Source organism: Colossoma macropomum, unplaced genomic scaffold (genome assembly GCF_904425465.1).
Source record: "Colossoma macropomum unplaced genomic scaffold, Colossoma_macropomum, whole genome shotgun sequence".
NCBI classification, from domain to species: Eukaryota; Metazoa; Chordata; class Actinopteri; order Characiformes; family Serrasalmidae; genus Colossoma; species Colossoma macropomum.
The window spans coordinates 15,581,733-15,602,672 of NW_023494805.1; the positions used below are offsets into that span (position 1 = coordinate 15,581,733).

The 20,940-nt window shown below is 38.2% G+C and overlaps 1 protein-coding gene across 6 annotated transcripts in view; it reads left to right on the forward strand.

Moving 5' to 3' along the window:
• kcnip4 (Kv channel interacting protein 4) overlaps positions 1–20,940 on the forward strand; it is a 195,422-nt gene that overhangs the window by 86,596 nt on the left and 87,886 nt on the right. Inside the window, exon 1 of one of the 6 annotated variants that reach the window (XM_036597411.1) lies at positions 13,770–14,143. The exons of the other annotated variants lie outside the window; for them this stretch is intronic. Coding sequence (XP_036453304.1) covers positions 14,086–14,143 — 58 coding nt within the window. The 5' untranslated portion in view covers positions 13,770–14,085. Of the gene's footprint in view, positions 1–13,769; positions 14,144–20,940 lie in introns of those variants that run through there. 6 annotated transcript variants of the gene reach the window in all.

Genomic DNA, 20,940 nt, shown 5'->3' on the forward strand with positions numbered 1-20,940 from the left:
AATGTTGTTAGTTGTATGGGATATGATCCACACTAATCACATTACAAGTCAGGTAGTGCTGTTGATAAATTGTGTAACAGCGTAACGGTATTGGTCACTGAATATTACGGATAATCAGTGTGTTGTGGTGGGTCTTGGGTCAATATCGTTTGCAATTGTCCCTCAGCATGATTGGCCGATGCCGATTCTGATCAGGGGTCAGGGCGGGATTATGCAGCATTTAACTGTGCAGTACATTAGATGAGAAATCCACTCCGTCTTCACAGTTTGGTAGCTTATTGTTGATGCCGTGTTCCATGGATTGATGGATAACAAAAACCTGGTTAACCGTAATGTATGTCATTTGCTGGGTGCTTCAGATTGTTTCTGTAAATCCGCTTTGGTCTGGTTAATTATATGACTGTGTAAGGTTCCATTTGATGTAATCAAGCTTTGTTGCCTTTGGAAGAAGTTATTTTAGAGTACCAGTGCTTGGTATGCATTTCATTAATGCACGCATTTAAACATGTATTATGCACCATACTGTAGGTTTAATATAGATTTTATATTTATGAATCTGTAGCTGCTAAATGTTTCTAGAAGAGTGGTATGTGTGACTCTTTGCTGTGGCCCTGACATGGAAGAAGCCACAGGAGTGCTAGCATGCTAAGCGCTCAGTTACAGGGTTGAGAGACATGCCGACATATTGGTTACAGTTTGTAAGTCGTCTCCGGGGGAAAGGGTTTCCCTTGTGCACCTGAGTAGGCCAGGTTATAAATAGGTAAGGAGTCCAGCCTGTCAGAACTAAACCTGGACTAACTGTGAAATTGGGGCTGATGTACCTGATATACCCAACCGTCTGCCTGAGTGATGGCTGATAGTTAGGAAGTGCTTAGAGTCTTTTATTGAAGCTGTCAACACCTTCTTGGTTTTCAGTGTCAGTCCCTGTTGACTGGTTGAAGACCTTGATGGGTCAGAGACCTTGATTACCGTTGATCACCCTGTGATCTGCTGGTCAGTTAGTCGACAGTAGCCAATGAAAATGCAGTTTCCAGCTGATTTTAGAGGTCACTCAGTTGATTTGTGTGTGTGTGTGTGTGTGTGTGTGTTTTTTTTTTGTCTTAAAGACTGCTAATGGGACACATACATGTGATGGGATTGTGTATAAATTACAAAACGTAAAGCAAACTGGATTTGTGTCTGCATAGGTGAGCAAGCAGGTCGGCATTTATAAAAGTCTTTTTATTGTGTTAATAATAAAACTGCCCAGACATATCTTCTTTTTAAATGTAAAGTAGTGATGCAGCCATACATTTTATATCGTCTGATTCACTGAGCTTTTCAGTATTACCAGTTGTTAAACACAAATATTAAATGTTAAAGATGGAAAAAAAATGCAAAGCCAAATGTGTATATGTACAAATCTTTGACCATTTTCCTCAGCACTGTTAGTAAATGTTTTCAGTTCCTGATCTTACTGGTGATATGTCTTGCTATAGAGTCATAGAAAAATGGCAGGTGAGCTTCAATCTGTATACACTGACTCTGCAGATGTAGGGTAGATTTGTCCTTGGATTTCACAGGGAAATAAGTCACACAGTATATATGGCATATTGTCAGAAAGCTGAATTTTAGTTTTGGGTGGAATTTTAAGTTTGTTTGTGTCAAAGGGTTATGAAGTTCTTTAAGCTTAAACACCGTAAGTTCTGGATGCATCACTGGCGCAATGTTAGTTGTGTTAAACACTTCTGGCTGTGGCGTCTTTCATCTCAACATGATCATCGTTTTTGGAGAGGCATGAATTGTTTTCACATCAGGGGGTTCTCATCCATCTTCTTTCACCCCGCATTTCCTGCTAGCAGCTCAACAGAGTCAAAGCATTTCACACAGAGCCAACAATCCTAGTTATTCTGATAAAGGGGTTAAAAGGGTTGATGCAGACCACTAGACCCCTTTTCACACACTTTTGTTTGTGTGTCCACTTAACGTTTATGTAGGTTTATGTATTGTGCCTTTTAACACTGTTCTATACTGTATATATGACTTCTGTTTTGATTGCCTGCCCTGTGATGTGCCTCATTCAAAAAAAAAGGGAAGGCTGAGACACAGTATAAATTTAGTGTAAATGGGTAGGGCTAAATTGCATTAGGTGGAACGGGCAAATACGTGTAAATGTGTTGGTTTGTGTGACATCACACAAATAATTCACTCTGGATGGGCCATTTTTGCAGCTTAGTTTCCATAAATAGCCTGTATGGAGTGGAGTACATTTTGAAACCTTTAACAATATTAACACACAAGTGGCATAGACAAAAATACAGTTTTTGTGTAGGTCTGTGGTAAAATGGAGGAGGTGAACTTGTTAGACACAAATTCCAAATGATGTCATAACATCAGGTTATAGTCTATTCCTGACAGCAGTGCAGTCATCAGCCTACCTATTTCAACACTTCTGCTCAGTGGTGGTACAAAACAATAGCAATCACCATGCAGGATTCACATAAACTCAACCGACTCCAGCACCCTTCTCTATAAAGCATGTTCCTGCTCTCCACAGGCATGCTTGCCCAACAAAGATGACATGATTAGGTAAAATCAGACATCTGAGATGTACAAAGATGAGGAAAAACAACACGACAAACTTAAAAAGCTAAACCTAATCTTCCTAGGCTAAAGCATACTGGCACAGCAGGTGGATCCAAAGAAGACAATATGACTGAGACAATTAGGCAGTTGAGATGTGCAAAAACAAAAAAGGCACAGCAAGCTTGAAAACCTAAACCTAATAATCGTAGGCAAAAGCACAGGACGGAATCTCACTTTTAAACGTCCTGTTTAATTTTTTAACCGCAACTGGAGCTTCAATTTTAAACATTGACGCACTGAAGAGCTGAAGCCTTGAGCAACAGTTACTAAGAAGTGTGGGGAGTGCTGAGGAAATTAAGGTGGTGCTTGGTGGAGAGCGTAATAATTTGATTGGTCATAATAAATTACAGTGGTCACAGAAAACAAATCAGATTTCTTTATCTTTAAAAAATGTAACTTAATGTTTGTTTCATGTTTGTTTACACATAAAAGCATAAAAACTTTGGTGAACTGAACTGCGACTTTGATTGTCTTAAATCTGCTCAAACAATTGATGTATCTGCTTCAAAGCTTTTCTATTTACTGTTTGCAGCTGGGGGAATACCAAACAAAATCTCAGTCATTTTAAAAGGTAAAACCATTTAAAGGAGCTTTTCGAAATACTTGAAAACTTGTAATTCACTTGAAAGGCTAATACGTTGTCTGTGTTCTGTAAGTAAACTGTTTTCAGAGAAAAGCCCAACATTTTGCATGTGCACAGGATGAAAGCTGGTAGAGATTCTGAGATGCTGTCTGATGACAGTGTAGAAAGGCAGTCTGTGCCTATGGGAACAGAAATTTATTTTTTAGAGCAAAGTTATCCATGATGTGTAATAATGCAAAATTGACTTTGTTTGGTAATTTAGTTTTTGTAGCCTTAGCAAACAACGTAATTATGAATATACTCAACTGTGCAAGAGCCATGTAGCCACAAGGCATAACATTTTCCTCGCTCTGCTTAGAAATATAATTTGAGGAAACTATTTTTTTTATGCTTTAAAGCAGTTCATGGCTTATGATTTTCCCCTGTAAAAACTAAATATCTTAATGTAGGGCACTGTGTGTGATATGGAATGCTTGTAAAGAAGCAGTGAAGCCAGCTTTATTTATTTATTTATTGATGTTCTTGTTTATCTAAAACTTCATGTATTTTTGCTTCTTCCTCTTATTCTGTCAGGCAGAGATGAATCACTTGCCCATGAACTCAGCCATAACTCTGTGGTTCAGCCTCAGCAGTAGGTTGATGTGTACAGCTGGCTGTGCACCTGCACACTGAGGCCCTCCAGTGGTCCCTGTGGTGGAGCTAGGAGGACGTGTGTGGATCACTGAAGTTGACGGTTGCCTGCTGATGTATCAAATGGATGCTACTCTAGTTACATTGGTTCAGAAAAACAGATACGTCAGTGAACTGTATTACTTGATTTGGTTGATTGAATGAGTTTATTTGAGAATCAGTATAACGCGAATACATTTACAATATAACATTAATATACACACAGCAGTCATTACACATACTGAAATCACACAGGATTAAAACACAGAACCTGAATATACTGCTAGTGTACACATCCACTTCGAAAGGCCTTTATACATTTTCAATGGGATTTAAGTCAGGAGATTGGTGAGGCCGTGCAAACATCTTCACCTTTTGTAGAAACCAGTCTCAAGTTATTTTGGCTGTATTTTTGGAGTCATTGTCTTGTTGAAATGTCCATCTTGTCCACAGACTCAGTTACTTAGCCATTGAAATTAAATTCTCCTCGAATGTGTCCCAGGACATCACTCATTCATGTTTCTTTGGGTGACATGTAATTCAACAGTACCATTTGCAGAGAAACAGGCACAAGTCATGATGCTCCCAGCTCCGTACTTCACTCTGTGTTTGGCGTTCTTGGGATCATACATGCAACCCTCCTTTTTTCAAACACGATAAGCTGAATTATTACCATAGAGTTCTAGTTTTGTTTTATTTGACCAGAGAATATTGTTCCAAAAGAGTTCTGATTTGTCTAAACGCTTGTTTGCAGATTTTAGATGTGCATCTGAGTGCTGCTTTTTTAGCAGAGCAGTTTTGCATAGGGTGTTGGAACAGAGATGATTGCAGTGCAATTCATTATTGTTCCCTGTGTATCTTCACTTTCTTCGATGATTAGTTGTGGTTCCATAAACTTTCCACTTGCATATTATCAAGTCAGTTGCACTGACAGGAGTTGCACTGTGCAAGATCTTTGTTATGTAGTGAATAACACACAGAGCAGATGCCATGTCATTTGTTAGATGCTCACTGCAAATGTTACAATTATATTAACTTACTGGGATATTGGTTAATGTGCATCTTTTTCAAAGTTTAAATGTAACTGCAGTTTTGGATAATAAAAGTATATAAAAAATTTAAAAATAATTCTGCTCTTTGTAAGAAAATGCAGTTGGTCAGTGTTCCTTAAGGACTGGTGATATCCACGGTACTCTCTGAAGAGCATGTTGTGATGTAATATGACAATTTATCGTATCATATTACCCACACCTAACATCTAACATATTACCGCTGTCCAAAAAAACAAGTATCTGCTTTTTATTTTTCCGTATAATTCAAACACAGCAGCTGTCCTTCAGGTTGTGTCAAAATGTAATAATGAGTGAACCAATAAAAATAGTCCAAAATTACTTGGGAAAAAAACCCTGTTGCATTTACTTACATTAAAAGGAAATAATGTTTTTGCCTTCTGTGAAGTTGCCATTTTGGAGATACTTACTTTTTTCTTTTGTGTAGCGAAGATGTGAAAGCTAGTATGTCTTTTCTGAAATGTTTTGCACACACACACCTGTCCCTGTAGTCACAGCACCCTGTGGGCAGAAACAGCCTGACGTGGTTTAGTCCTGCCAACGCTGCTCTTCTCTCCTCTCAAACTGCCCCTCAGTCTATGAAGAAAAAACTGTAAACACTGACAAACTGTATGTCTTGTAAAACTGTTTATTTGAATGTGGTTCACCAGCTCTGCTCTGTGTACTCGTTGAGGTCATTGTCCTAACTTGGCCGTAATTAGAAACAGCAGGTGATTATGCTCATTAGAGGCTGCATGACTGCATACCATTGACTACCTGTCCTTGGCACCTGCTGCTTGGCCCAGTTGGCAGGGAAAGCTAATGTTAGCACTGGTGCTGATGTTCGAGCTGTCCTTTTGTTAGCCTAGATCTACACATGCTGTAGTTTCACTGACCCTGTTGACTTTTTTGATGCTTTAATCATATGGCTTTTGAAACAAAGCAGCATGTCACATTTGGACAGACCTTTCCTGGAGTACTGTGCAAAAGACACCTGAGAAAATGATATTTAAAGCTGTTTATCTGTGCAGCAAGCCTTTTAGTTTAGCTTACCTATTTCCAAAGCTCTCCTTGTGGAACCCGTATATTTACTTACCAAGCTAAGTCAGATTTGCATATGTTGTATGTGACTACTTTGTAATTCATGCCCCTAGGCTATGTGCTCACATAGGTATGCCACTGTTAGTGAACTGCTGCCCTCTTCCGGTTAAGTCATTTACCCCTGCTAGGCTGGACATCACTTTGAAAGTGTAACAGAAAAATCAACAGTTTAAATATTTGTCAATTTTTATTGTCGATATTACCGATAATGTCAAATAATTTTTTGAGCTATATTGCTAATGAAATTCTAATTAATTTTGTTTTGTATTTAATTTGTACTAATGTTTATTTGTATTTAAAATAGTGTTTTATAAGCGCAGATAGTTTCATAGTTTCAAACTGTACAGCACTGTATATAAAGGCACTTGCACAAAGAGGAAAATATATTATAGCATACAAGTTCTGTACAGTTTTTTTTGTTGTTGTTGTTGTTTTATTTTTTTCATTCTCTGTCCAGTGTTGGGGAAAAGTTTCAGAATTGTAGAAAGTTGACTCTCCACATGAAATTATGCCAAAATGCCAAAACTGAGCTACCATAGAGAGGAAACTGCTCTTAGAGTTGCTAACTACTTTGTAGATTCAGTATGAATTAAATGTATTCTTAAGTAACATCTTTCTTAATGATGAACAGCAGAAAGATTTGGGATGGACGCTGTCCTGGGACTTCTGACTACAGTGTAAAGCAGAAGAATTGCTTTCTGAAATCTAGCAGCATGGGTACATTTAGTCACAGGGACCTGGGGAACATTAACAGAGTCCTTTGCAGAAGAGGTTCAAAGTCCTCTGCATTGTCTAAGGCAGAACAGAGCCGAGACAGAGACACTTCAGTTTCAGTTGAAATAACTTGTCCGTTCGCCTCCGGATATCACAGTTCTCTGCTGTATTTTAATTTCAGCCGGTTTGAAGGCTTTGTAATAATGTTACTATCTGAAAGACGGATTGTTTGTGAATCTACCTGTGCCACCATCTTACCCATGATTTAAAAGCAGTGCTTTGATCTTAATGGAGTTTAGTCTATGTCCTGTGTTTTTCTCATTTATAATGCTGTATTATGGCAAAGGGGATGTATAAGGGTGGCGAGGCTCGAGATTGTGCTTAAAGAAATGAGGGGCAGAGCTTCTGAAGCATTAAAAACTTTGTCTCATACTGCCCCTGAGTGGTGACTCCAAGTACTGTCACTTTTGCTGTCCAGACTTTTCCACTAAGTGGTGCTATTACAGTGTTAGTACTTTGCTGTATTTTCTCCCACAAAGCCACCATGTAGAGGGAAATGGGAGAAATTCTCCACCTCAGAGTAATCGTCATTTACTCTAAAGGTAAACCGTATTTGTACATGGGCTTAGCATGTGTAGGATGATGATGCAAAAATGTACACAGTTAGGAGAAATAAGCTGGAACAGTAGCCAGTTTTGTTTGTTACATGACAAAATTAAAATCATAAGTGGCATCTTGCCCCCTGTGGTGTACAAAGTCCCCCTGGTGTATCCTGCATCTGTTACTCATCTAGGTTTTATAGAATGATCTCCAGCAAGTTGGCTGATAATGTTGCATAATTTTATCGCTCTAACTGGCATGCAAGGCAAGTTTATTTGTATAGCACTTTTCATACACAGCGGTCATTCAAATTTGCTTTACACAAACACAGAAAGATCCTGATCTAAAAGGGTTTTGCAAAGGTAGTTACAAAAACATAAAGTAAAAAGTACATGACATAGTATAAAAACATAATAGGGAGTTGAAACAAAGGACTTACCTGTTATTAAATTAGCTTATGAAGAATAAGGTACAGTAAGAATAGAGTTAAACATAAAAGGGAATTAAAACAAAGCTAAAGTGCAAGTTGTAAAGCTCAATAATAGGCACATGAAAAGGGAAATACTTTTAACCTGGATTTAAAAATTCCTATATTTGGTGCACATTTAAGATCTTCCGACAGTTTGTTGCAGTTGTATGCTGCATAACAGCTAAACGCTGCTTCACCATGTTTAGTCTGGGCTCTACTATCTGACCTTAGTCCATAGATCTAAGAAACTTATTCGGTTTATATTCTTTAAACATATAAAAAACGTATTAATTAAGATTAAGAGATCCTTATTAGTCCCACAATGGGGAAATTTCACCTCCGCAATATAACCCATCCGTGCAGTGAAACACCACATACACACTAGTGAAGACACACACTAGGGGGCAGTGAGCACACTTACCGGAGTGGTGGGCAGCTCTGTCCGCAGCGCCCGGGGAGCAGTTGGGGGATTAGGTGCACGTCCTGTCCGCTCAGGGGATTGCAAAGCTGGTCCCCTAACCTCCAGCCCATGGCTGCCCCAATCCTGGGCCTAAACCACTCACTGATTTATAGACTAGTAGCAGCGCTTTAAAATCTATTCTGTAACTAAATGGAAGCCAGTATAAAGATTTTAGAACTGGAGTAACGTAAACTTGTTAAAATTCTAGCAGCAGCATTCTGAATGAGCTGTCACTGTGTGTTGGTCTTTTTGGGGAGTCCAGTTAAGAGAACATTGCAATAGTCCACTCTACTGAAGATAAAAGCATGGATGAGCTTCTCCAAGTCTTGTTGGGAAACCAAGCGCTTGATTGTGGTTATGTTTTTTAAGTGACAGAAGGCTGTTTTGATGATTGCTTTTATGTGACTAGTGAAGGTGAGTGTATTAAAACGCTAGGATTTCTGACTTGATCTTTGGTTTTTAGAGCTTGAGAATCAAGATGTTCACTGAAACTAATTCTCTTTGCTGCCAAACACTATGATCTCTGTTTTATCATTATTTAACTGAAGGACATTTTGGCTCATCCAGACGCTGACACGGTGAGTCTGTTGGGCTGTGGTCATCTGGTGTGAGAACCAGATATATTATATATTGTTGTTCTGTAGAATTTGACCCAAAGGCAGCATATATAGACTGAAATATAACATAACTGATAGCTAGTCAGTGAAACTCCAGAAAACTGTTTTGCCCCAAAAATTTGGGGGACTTCTTATCCCCCTCCTCCCCTCCAAAAAATCCTCTCAAATGTGGTGCTGTCTTCATGGCTCCACTCATGCATGTTTTTCCCCTTTGTGCAACTATAGTTGTATCCGAAAGTTTGGGCACCCCTGGTCAAATGATGTTGATTTTCTGAGTAAAAATAAGCACACTACGGAGAACACACTTCTGCACATTTTAATGCACAATTTATTTATTTATTGAATTAGAATATTGGGAAAAAAATAAAACATAAAATGTGGCCTTGTTTTATATTTTATTTATTCCAATATAAACTCATCAAATAAATTGTGCAATAAAATTAAAGAAATATAACATTTACCTTTGTTCCCCGTAGAGGATGTTAACTTATTTTTCTATTAGAAAATCAGCCAAAAATGTAATTTGAGCAGGGGTGTTTAAACTTTTATCCAGTGTTAAAAAATGAGATCAGCTGACCCCAAAACGTTTTCAAGGTACTGAATCTCAGGAGTGCAGTCATGCAGATGAAACTTCAAATTGAACTGGATCGTAGCCATTCAGTAAATGTGTTGAGATTAGATGTGACCTCATTTGATCAGGAAAGAAAAAAAGTGGGAGACATCTTACTCTGGTGGGCTTCTTCACCCAAGTTGCCTTACTGGTCTTAATTAATCATCTGTTCTCACTGTGCCTCTTGATTACCCATAATTACCATAGGAATAATTCCATTGGCTTTATTAAACAATCAGAATGGTTTTTGCCTAATGTGAAGTGTTTTAATGCAACCAGCACAACTGTGCTATAAAATTATTTAGAGCCATGGCTATGTTATCTTTAGTTGCTCTTTTATCCATAGATGGCAAAATAACGTCAGCCTGGAACAAAGTGGAGTGCATATGCCTGTATTTATCATTTACAGTGGAAAATAAATAGGATTTAAGAGATGTAAATCCAGCCTTTTATTTAGGGTTAACTCCATATAACCGACTCTTACCGACAGTGCCAGAACTAAGGAAACGTGTTTGATGCTGTTTGAGTTGTACTGAAGTATTTCAGGGTGGGTGCTGTAGAGATGTTAGAGACTGTATGATATATGAGCAGATGTGGGTGGAATGGCCTAAAACCAAGCTCAAGTACAAATATTGTTACCTTGATGAAATAATGACTGAAGTAGAAGTAGCTGCCAGAAGCCAACTTGACTAGGGATTAAAAATAAAAACTCCCTATAGAACAGCAGTGGTACATCTTAGTACATCCAGCATTGGAAGTTGGGAGTTTGTTAGGCTTTATTCTCCTCTTTTTGATTTCCTAACAGCAAATCCAAACAACTATAATGAAATTACTACTACCCAACTCTCCCATAAAAAGAGAAATTAGTGACTAGATATAAAGGACTGAAATAGAATTAAGGAATATATTTTTCACACCAATAGGCCACAGTATAAGTACAAGTACTAGCATTTGAAAATTGTGGGGAAAATGTGGGCTGGCTTGTGTCTTAATCATGTTCTCCATTCCTTGTTCATGATACTGCCTGAAAATTGAATTGAGCTATAAAGCAGCATAAGGCAGTCCATGCATTTACAGTTTCATCAGCCTGAATTAGTCTAATCACAATGTTGCCATCACTGAAGAGGATTATTAGATATTTTAAAATTGTACAACTTCATAGGTGTCAAGATCTAGAGATAGTCTTCAAACTGTATAAATTTACTACCAATGTACTACATTTCTATCATTAAAATCAGTAGCAACAGCAGCAATTTATCCATTTTAGATTTTCTAGCCTGTGAAATAGTCCTAGGGTAATCTTACTAATTACTTTATACAGAATGAGAATTAAACAGCTAAACACACAGACACATGCACACACAAAGGCGCTGAGAGAGAGCGGAGTCAGGCTGTGATCTGACAGAACAAAAAAATCCTCTGATGTATCATCTGCAAGATTGAGGCTGAGGAGGAAATGTGTCTTTGCTGTTGCATTTTTAAGTAAGTTCCACTCTGGACACGGCAATTTTATTTATTTTCTGCCATCAGATTGAACGATGATCTGATTATTACAGCACAACACTTTATCGATTGAGTAACACTTCATGTTTTGGCCCATTTCTCAGGTGAGGTGATGTTTTGTTCATGCATGCGACAGAAGAATTTCATATAAATGGGTGTGCCTGTGCTCTCACCTCACCACCCACAGTCTTATCAACAGAATTATTGGCCAGAGTTTTATGGGGAACCTGTATTAGACTAGGTTTCCCCTTGTCTCAGTCTAATGCGACCATATACTTTCAAAATTGCTTCAAAACAATATTTTGTGAAGGTTAATGTATGGGTTGAAACCTGTGCAACTTATACCACAGGTTAGGTTGAATTCAATTCTTAGAATTTTAGATTTAGGAATCAAATGTATGAACAAAAAGGATTTATTCAGGCATGAGACTTATACTTTTGTGCTATTCACGCTGTTGCTTATACCTCCCCTAGTCAGAAGCAGATTCAGTCAGTGGCTAAGACAAATATCATTTCTGAAATGTTTACAAACAGTTATTTTCACTTTTTATGGTTATTAACTTTGTATTAACATGTCAGCAATCCATGCTCTACCCAAACACTGCTAAATGTAATTGAATGTACTAGCTTTGTATTTATAAGACTAGCCAGAGAGCAGATTGCAAACTAGGATTTTGGTGACCTGGACTGAGATGAATCACTTCAGTAGAGATCATTTTTTATAATTCGGCTATGAATTATGAATTAACCATAATTAAGTTCATAAGCTTCAGAGAGTTTGCTTTGGAACAATAGTTTTTGAGCAGACATTTGTCTTAGACACCTGTATTTCAGCCTTGAAACTACTGTCGCTTCCTAGTCTTGCTTCGCAGGTGTAAATCCCTGCCTTGTAAATCTCACTAGCTTGCTCAGGAGGGGGCTGGACAGAAATCAGGATAAAGAAGACACACATTTCATTTTGTGTTTCATAGGATGCTTCTCATGAGATCGCTCCCCACTGGCTGAGACTGTCACATTTTTGGGTATATTCTGAGAAGATAACTGGTGGTGCTCTGTGATCAATTTGTGCATATTAACACTTCATAATGGGTTTTTTTAGTTTTTGCCTGATAACAGTATAAAGAGTTTTTTTTTTCTTCTTTTTTTCCCCCACCATTTCCTTCGGGGAGCCAAAGACTTTCTAAGTAACATAATATATGTTTGTGATCACATACCTTCCTGTCGCAGTCTTTCGTGTACTCCCCCCCCGCCCCCACGCACCTCACATGGTAAGGCTAGGCTAAGTAAACTCAACCTGTGGAAGTTTTTTTCCTCCAAATAAAAACAGTTTGGATTTAACAGGTTTTATACAAAACAATATGATTGTTGCCTTATGGCAATAGTTTGTAACAATGGAACTGTAATCTGTAATACACATAATGAGAATAAATAACGACACTTCCATTGACACTTTATGTTTTTCATTCCAAGTTGAAGGTTTAAAATATAATGATAATGAAAACATGCAAATATCAATGGTTCTCTTCACTGTGTTGAAGAGCCATGGAGTCATTTAAGAACTGGAATGTGTAGAGATTGTGTCCAAAGTCATGATACAGTAAAGGCTCTTAAACTCAATGAAAAGAACCATGGATATTTACTTGTTTTCGAGCTTTTGAACCCCGCTCCATAGAGCCTTTGATATTTGTTTAGGGCCCTATCAGTAGAGCTCTCCATGTTTGTATTTCTTTGATATTTTCAAATTCGTTTCTGTTGTCTTAAAACATTTATATATATTTGGCTGTTATGCACTTGTTTTTTCATACCTGAGTGATGAATGTGTAAACTAAAAGAAATAAACACTGCCACACTTCTAGAATTTTGCTAGCGTGGCAGCTAGCACCTGCGTGACACTCTTACAGTGACTCACAAGGAATCTCACTGCTGTTTGTTTGTCGTTTTGTCAGTTAAGATAACGGATAATGACTCACAGGAGACTCGTGCAAATATGCAACAAAAAAAGATAAATGGGTTTGTAGTCTCAGCTCTTTATTATTATTGTTTATTTAAAATGTCATTGCATTTCCATCTCCACACAGTCACACTGAAAGTGAGGAAATGTTAAGCACGGCCTCTTCCATGCAATTTCTCTTCAGTAGCGTTCATGATCATTTCATCCCTGCGGGCATTCTGTATTCCTTCTAACCTGTCTAAAGTTATACATACTACCTTGTAATTGCAGCTGCTGGGCCATTAAGGCTTTTCTGATTAGAAAGAAAAACTGTTTGCAAACTGTAAGTCTCACAACTTTTGATTAATAAGCTGTGTGGTTAGTCATTCTAGCTCATGTGGGGATTCTAGCATTTTTCAGCTTGTTTTGCCATCTCTTTAATGCAGCCGTCGCACATTTCTATCAGGAGAAATAGCTGAGCAGAATTGCAAATGAAGGTTGTCAGATGTTGAATAGCACTGATTTAGATGATCTGGCTCTCTGTGCTTTAAAGCTCTAAGGTTGAGAAATTGCTTATGAATTTTGAATAATGTAGACTAGCCTTGCTTTTACATAATTACTGTTCTTGATTTGAAACAGTGCTCTTGTCGCAGCAGTATTTATTATCAGCTGTTATCTGACGTGCGCTTGGTTTAGTAGTGTGGCAGAAGTGGACACTTTGAACGCTGCCTGTGCTTTTGTGGGTAGCTGCTCTCTAACTGTCCCTTTCACTTCCCCTCCTCCTTCTACTCCTCCTCCTCCTCCTGCTCTGCCTCCTTTCTCTCCCGCACTTGTGAAAACAGCGTGCAACAGTCAGCGCTAACAGAAAGCACACACAGCTTCATTTATCTAGTTCCTCAAGTGAGCCAAAGTTAAAGGAGCGTTCCATGAGAGGAAAACAAACATTCATCATTTTGTCAAAGTTTGGAGAAGACCACCTTGCAGCCTTCATCTAGTGTCCAGTGCATCCCGCTGAACAAGGAGAAAAGAGTAGAGCTAACGGAGAAGACTTGTCACTCTTGTCGTGAGGAAGGTGCGGGGTTCTCTGAAGCAAAAGACACCTCAACAGGACTTGCGGACCACTAAGCAGAGCAGATAAAGAAGGGAAGGGGCAACATGGGCGCGCTAATGGTCATTTTCTCCCTCCAGCCGAAACAAAAGAGAAAAAGGAGAGGTAGGTGATTTGAAGCTTGTCTCTTATATTATAAAGAATGGCAGTTAAGCTGGTTCCTTTGCTCTGATGACATCAAGACTTTATGTATTACATACACAGTGCCTTCAGTAAGACATGGTGTGACTTTTAATGGTGTTTTGAGGTTTAAATAACTTTTTAGATATATATTATATTAATAAACTGGTCATTTCAAAATGCTGTAGAATTTTAGGAGCTTTTCTAGATCTTAAATCTGTGCCTACATAGGGCAGTTATTTTGCCTGCAAGGAGCACCTTCAAAACTTTCAAACTCCACATTTTGGTTTCTTTTCATACATGTGAATGTTGCAGTATTATTCAGTGGTACAGTAGAGATATAAAGTTTTTTAAAGTTCTGAGAGAGGTGCTTCAATCCAGCCTCTATCTGGTGATCATACTGAAATAACTGTGCCAACTCCAGATAACTCGGCCTTGAAGAGCTGCTTTCTTCTTCCTTGATGTCCACTTTACATCGTAAACCGTTCTTTTCTGAACATTCTTCTGTACGCTCAGAAAAAAACTATGTTTAAAGGTACAAACACTGTCATTACGTTGGCACCGTCAAGGATACTTCTTTAGTACCTTCAGTAAGGTGACATAATGGTACCATATTCCATTGCATTTAAGTGGCATTAACACCATACACTGTCCTGAATCCATCCTTTCTATTATACTTTTCTATTTTAAAGCATTTGTTTGTGAAACGGTACAAATATGCCCCTTTCCCCTGAGAAAGTGAATGCAGTGTACCTTTAAAAAGGAACACATTTGGACCTAAGGGACCATGTTGTACCTTTGAGGGTGCTTTTATATTGCTTTGTACCTCAAGGACTAAAATTTACCCAAGCAGTTCCATTTTTTTTTCTCTAAAATTTTTTGGACCATGCATTGAATATAGTTTTAAACATCTTTTAATCTGGAATATCTTGGCTTTTTTTTCACATTTTCACATTTTAATTGTTGCCCTGCCTTTCTCTACGTCTTTATTCATGTCTTTATTCTTGATCATCTACGAGAGGTTATGGAACACCAAAGCCTTCATTAAATATGAGGAAATGAAGGGGAGAGCTTTCCAGCATTCACCTATTGGTGACGTGCTGCTGATTTTTATGCAAATCCATCAAGAAAAATGATGCCAGGTCAGCAGGCTGTGAAATGAAGTGTTATTCACCTGCACTTAACTCCATATAAGTGTGACTCAGCTCACTCCAGAGGTATCAGACATTTGCACTTTAGGATCTTATTGGGTACCTTTACTGTGCTTAAGTGCCTGTATCTCTCGCTTCATACAGAGTGACTTTGAGAAGCTTTTTCATTGCACATTTATCATACCTTAAGAGTCAAAGTACTACTGTTTGAAGAGTAAGAGCTTCAAGATTTTTGCTTTTAAGTTTTTATTTAGCACCTGTGTATATTTAGGAGTGTATATTGTGTATGTTTCTAGATATTATCATTATTATTTTTATTATTATTAGTGGTCCAAAATGGTAACTTAATATAAGAACGAAGAAATATTTTTTATTTTAATATACATTAATTTAACAATTTTATTCAAAGTACTTTTTAACCATTTCTATTGGTCCATTTATCATTAAATCTTCACAGTTGATCTTCACTGTAAAGTACAGCTTGTACTTTGAAATGGTGTACAAAAATACATAACTAAAAATTACAGTTGCAAGCTTTTGGTAGGATAGTGTTGATATGTTTATCCAATTTTAAAATTATGTCCAGAGCAGTTAATGACATCAGCAGCTGAGGCAAGTTTAATTAAGTCAATAATGGTACTCTGGTCTTGGTGTTGACTGTCATTTAGGAGCTGTATCTATACAGAAGCCTATATTTAGTGTCTCATTTCCAACCTATATTTTATGGATGTTTTGTGGAACAGGTTGAGAGCAAAATGAATGGGCGAGCTTGGTCCCTCTCCCAAGCAATAGATCATAGAAGAGACAGTTTTGTGCACTGTAAGCAGAAATGGGGGGACCCAGTTTTCACAGCAGGCTTTGTGGTGGCTGTGCAGTCCACTCCTCTCGCTTAAGTTTGGTTTAACTGAGTCTGACTTTTTACCAAAGAGTCCTTTTCAAAGCCGTTGTGAGCAGTAACCCCAAGAGGCACTGAATGTGTGTCAGTATGAGCTTTTGTAGGTGTGGCTTATGAGCTGCAGTATAAAGATCAGTACAATGCAGCATTAGTCATTCTTACAGGTTCAGTTGTGCGTTGGATTGGATGTTGACTAGTATTTTAAACTTGACAGTCAATTCAACAAAAAAGTCTCTATTTTAAGGATCTGCTATCCAGACACAGTCTGTCATGTTAAGAGAGTAGACCATTATAATTGCAATTACAATACTTAGTTGAAAGAAAACTCTCTATCTCCGCAATAGTAACTTTACTGAAGAAGGGAGAAGGTTTTAGCTGTTAATGCAAGTTAATGTAAAGAGGTTCTATTCCAAAGTAATTCAGGACCATTTCTATTGACGCTTTCTTCCAAAATGTTTACACAATGCAAAGAACTGATGTTTTCAATAAATGAGGTTTTGATATGACAGCTATGTATGCCAGCTGTATTACTTTATTCAGACATTGGCACAAATGCTACATTGTATTTCCTTTTGCACTTTGAAATGCAAATCAGTCAACATTTAACAATGCTTTCTGTTTAAAGCATTGTACAAACAAATACATTCAAAAGTGAAATGGGAAAATATCATATGTGTTTTCCTTTCACACTTTGGCCAAACACATTTTGCATTCATGGGCAAAATAGTTTTCACTTAACACTGATTTCAAAAAAGGGAGCACATAAAAGGGCCTCTGTAAGAATGTCTTTCAATTAGCCACTTGTTTTCTCATTTATAATTATGAATGCCTACACAGGGGGCACCTGTAACACTGACAGACGTACGCATTAGCATACCTTTAATCATTTAGTTGTAAAATATAAAAGACAGTTTCAAGACAAGTGTGCTCTGAGTGCAGAGTCTTGAGGGATGGGGTTGGTCTGTGAAGGGATGAGTGTGTATATGTTTGTTTGTACGTTTTCAGGACAAAGGAAAACTAGTCATGTTCTGAACCGGTCTGAAAGTTCAGGATTAGAGCCGATCCAGGCATATTTGAAATGGTTCTCAATCCCATCCTCAGGGACCCCCAGCAATTCCACTTTTTTACTTGATCCCTGTGCGTTGTGAGTTGGGTTGGGTTAAAACTGTGACTGTCTGGGGGCCCCTAAGTGTGGGACTTTTTAAAGTGGAAAATGAAAACTGCGGTGCTGGTGTTTTGACTGCATTTAAGCAGCCTTTGTCTAAAATTCTGCTTTAACTAGCTACATATAAAATGTGAGCTATTATGCTTTGAGTCTGCTTTCTGCTGTTTATTGCAAGCATCATGCATGTACAGAATACACTCTTGCATTGGGGCAAAAACAAAAGCATTGCAGAAATGTTGTGCTGTACAAGCTGTGCCGCGCTACTTCTGGTTTAAAACTACCATTAGCAGTAGTAGCACATTTAAAAAATTAAAGAAAGGAACAGTCTACTTTGTGCATGTTGGAGCAGTGTGAAATTGTATATATATATATATATATATATATATATATATATATATATATATATAGCCACTTCAGCACATCTTGTTTCTACACCCTTTGTCTGCTTCACTTACCATATAGGTACACTTTATAGTTTTAGAATTACAAACTGTAGTCCATCTGTTTCTCTGCATACTTTGTTAGTCCCCTTTAACCCTGTTTGTCAATGGTCAGGACCCCCCACAGAGCAGGTATTATTTGGGTGGTGGATCATTCTGAGTGCTGCAGTGACACTGATGTGGTGGTGGTAGCGTGTTAGTGTGTTGCACTGGTATGAGAAGATCAGACACTGTTACTCTCACATAAAAAAATAATAAAACAAACTAAAATAGTAATAAAATACAAGACTACTGATTATTCTAATAATATGTGGTGCTTTTACAAGCAACAACGCTTATTGCCCAGACAATAGTTTTAAAAAAGTGCTTGTGTTTAAGACATTTACACAATACTGTGTGCCTGTGTGTGTGTGCGCGTGTGCGTGATGCATGAGACATATGTTTGACCCTGCGTCCTGACAAAGCATATAAAACTAATGTGTGTGCTTGTCACATAAATGAATATGAAAGTGCGAGAAAGTAATCAAAGTTGTTGAGAGGACACATCATATGAGTGCATCCAGTGGGCTTTGATGAATGTTGCGCTCGCTTTCAGAAACACTGAATAATAAAGCTTTAGTGGCACTCTACTCCCTCAATAATACCTGCCATTCACTTTCCCTGCCTGTCGCATGGCCATCTCAAGAGCCCCTGTGTTTCAGCAGAGCCTCTTCTGCAGCACAATCATGCCATCCCAATACATCAGGCCAAACACGCTGATGCATTTGAAGTGCACTATAGGGACACAGTCATACCCCATAAAGAAGCAGTGCTGATCGAGAGCTCTTGAGTACTTTTGCAGCTTGCACTCCATTTGAGCTTCAGTTTGGACCAAAAGGGAGGTGAGTGAGTGGGAGTACCATCATGCACTTCATATATTTGTGCAGGAGCACAAATAGCAGAAGGAGCACAACCCGCCTGAGTCAGGGGTACTTGCTTTTCCTCTTGCTGTGGCTGCTAATTGATTTTGTTTCCCTTGTCGCTTGCTGAGGAAGCAGTCGGGCCGTGCTTCTGGCCCCAGTTCAGTTCTGGCCCGTCTGGTGTTTACACTGATAAACAGGGCAAGCAGAAGAAGCACGATGACTTGCTGACCACTACAGGGAGAGCAGCTGTCGCAGAGCGCAGGGTAGCGACTACACATGAGTCTCCATGTCCACTCAGCAATAGAGCCATACACCACGCCTAGAGAGAACTTACAAACCCCATCATATTATTCTTTAAGGGGATGCAAAACCAGCTAGCGTTAGGTTAACCTGACAAAGCAAAAATTTAAGGATACGACCCATCAAAATATCAATTATGAAACGAACAGTTTTAGTTCTGAAATCTGATTGGCTGGGCCACATTCGAAGCCCTTGCAAAATACTTGATTCATGTACATTTTATGAGCACACACGTCAAGTGAAGGCCATATACCAAAGTAATAATAAATAATTTTTTTTTTACTAAATATGCAATTAAACTAAAACTATGTAAAACTCTGCTCCCTGTGGATGAAATGTTAACTTACTTTCATTTTTCCCATCTATTACATTTCTCTATCATTTTGCACACCCATATGTGATTTCCTAACACCGTGAGCAGCACACATTCTCTCAGAGAAGTTGTCTTAACACTCGTGGATGTTTCCCTCACCCCCTTGAAAAGTGGTACTAATTGGCCTTTCTAGCAAAAGCAACTGCTTATTGTGCCCCCCAACATACAATTTTAAAAAAATGTATATTATGTTTTGACAGGCTGCACTCTTTTCTTATGTCAATAAATTACGGTTTTCCAAAAGACAATAGGGTGTAGCGATATGCAGATTTCATGATATGATGACATTTACATTTTTGTGTCATTATACAATAAGTTTTTAGTACAGAATAAGAAAAGAATGCTAACATAAATTTCACATTTATTTGTTTAATAATTTTCCTTGTTTCTACACCCATTTTCTAACAGTTTGGTGACTCCCAGCCAACTGCGGAATTCAGGAGTTTCTACAACCGACTAGCTATTAGAAAATATAAGCATTCCTGCAGAGTTACTTTTTTGGCCCGTTCAAGCTCGGCACTTGGCGACTTTAACTTATAAATACAGCTGTGATGTGGATTGTATTGACAGTTTAGAATGTGAAACTACTTGTTTTAGTGAGCTACGAATGAGATCATTAATCACACCTGGCTTTTGTTGTTGCCAGCAATAACTGTGACTTCTAAGGATTAAAGTACAGGCTTATTTTTGTAAGCTTATTATATGTGCATAAAGGTATTATTCATAAATAAAGAACTTTTATTCATTAACTACAAAAAACTAGTTACTTAAGTTATAAGAATGAAGAAATGAAACGTGGGTTAGAAAAGGTCCCGGAGGGCTGAATTCCTGCACAGTTTGGAGATTCTTTTCTTTTCTGTTTTCTGCTCAAGCACACCTAATTAAACTCATCAATTAACTGCCAGATTTAGGTAATGTGCTAATGTGCTAGAGCAGAGAAATCACCAAATTGTTCTAGATTCTAGCCCTCAGTTGCCCATCTTTGGTGTAGAGTATAAAGAGTTAAACATACTCCCTCATATTTAGCTTACCTGTTCAGAAGCAAGACTTTAGTTGGGAGTCACAAAAGTGGGTCAAACGTTTGAAAACACCTGCTCAGCAGAACATAGATACTCCAGTATGCCCGCAGGGTTATACCCAGCTAGGTGTTTACTGTATGTGTACCTGAGTAAATCAAGTACCTTATGTCTGAAAGTATCTAAGATACCTGCTTGTCCAGAGTTTCTTCTGAAATCAAGGGTCTTCATAGGGAGTTTGTCCCCCTTTGCTGCAGTATCAGCCTCGTTTGTGAAGGCTGTACATTAGATGCTGGAACTTGATTCCATTCAGCTACAAGAGCATTAGTGAGATGATACCCTGATGTTGGCCAGTTTGTTCTGGCTCACTAATATGGCGGTTCTGATTTAAATCGACTTTAATCGATTATTTCTTGATGAATTGCTAGTGATTTAGTTGGCAGTTTGTGTGATGATAATCCATATTTTCAGTTCTTCTACTGCTCTCTCTTACCCTGTGTACACATTAGATCTGAGACCCCCCTCCACCTCCTCAAAAAC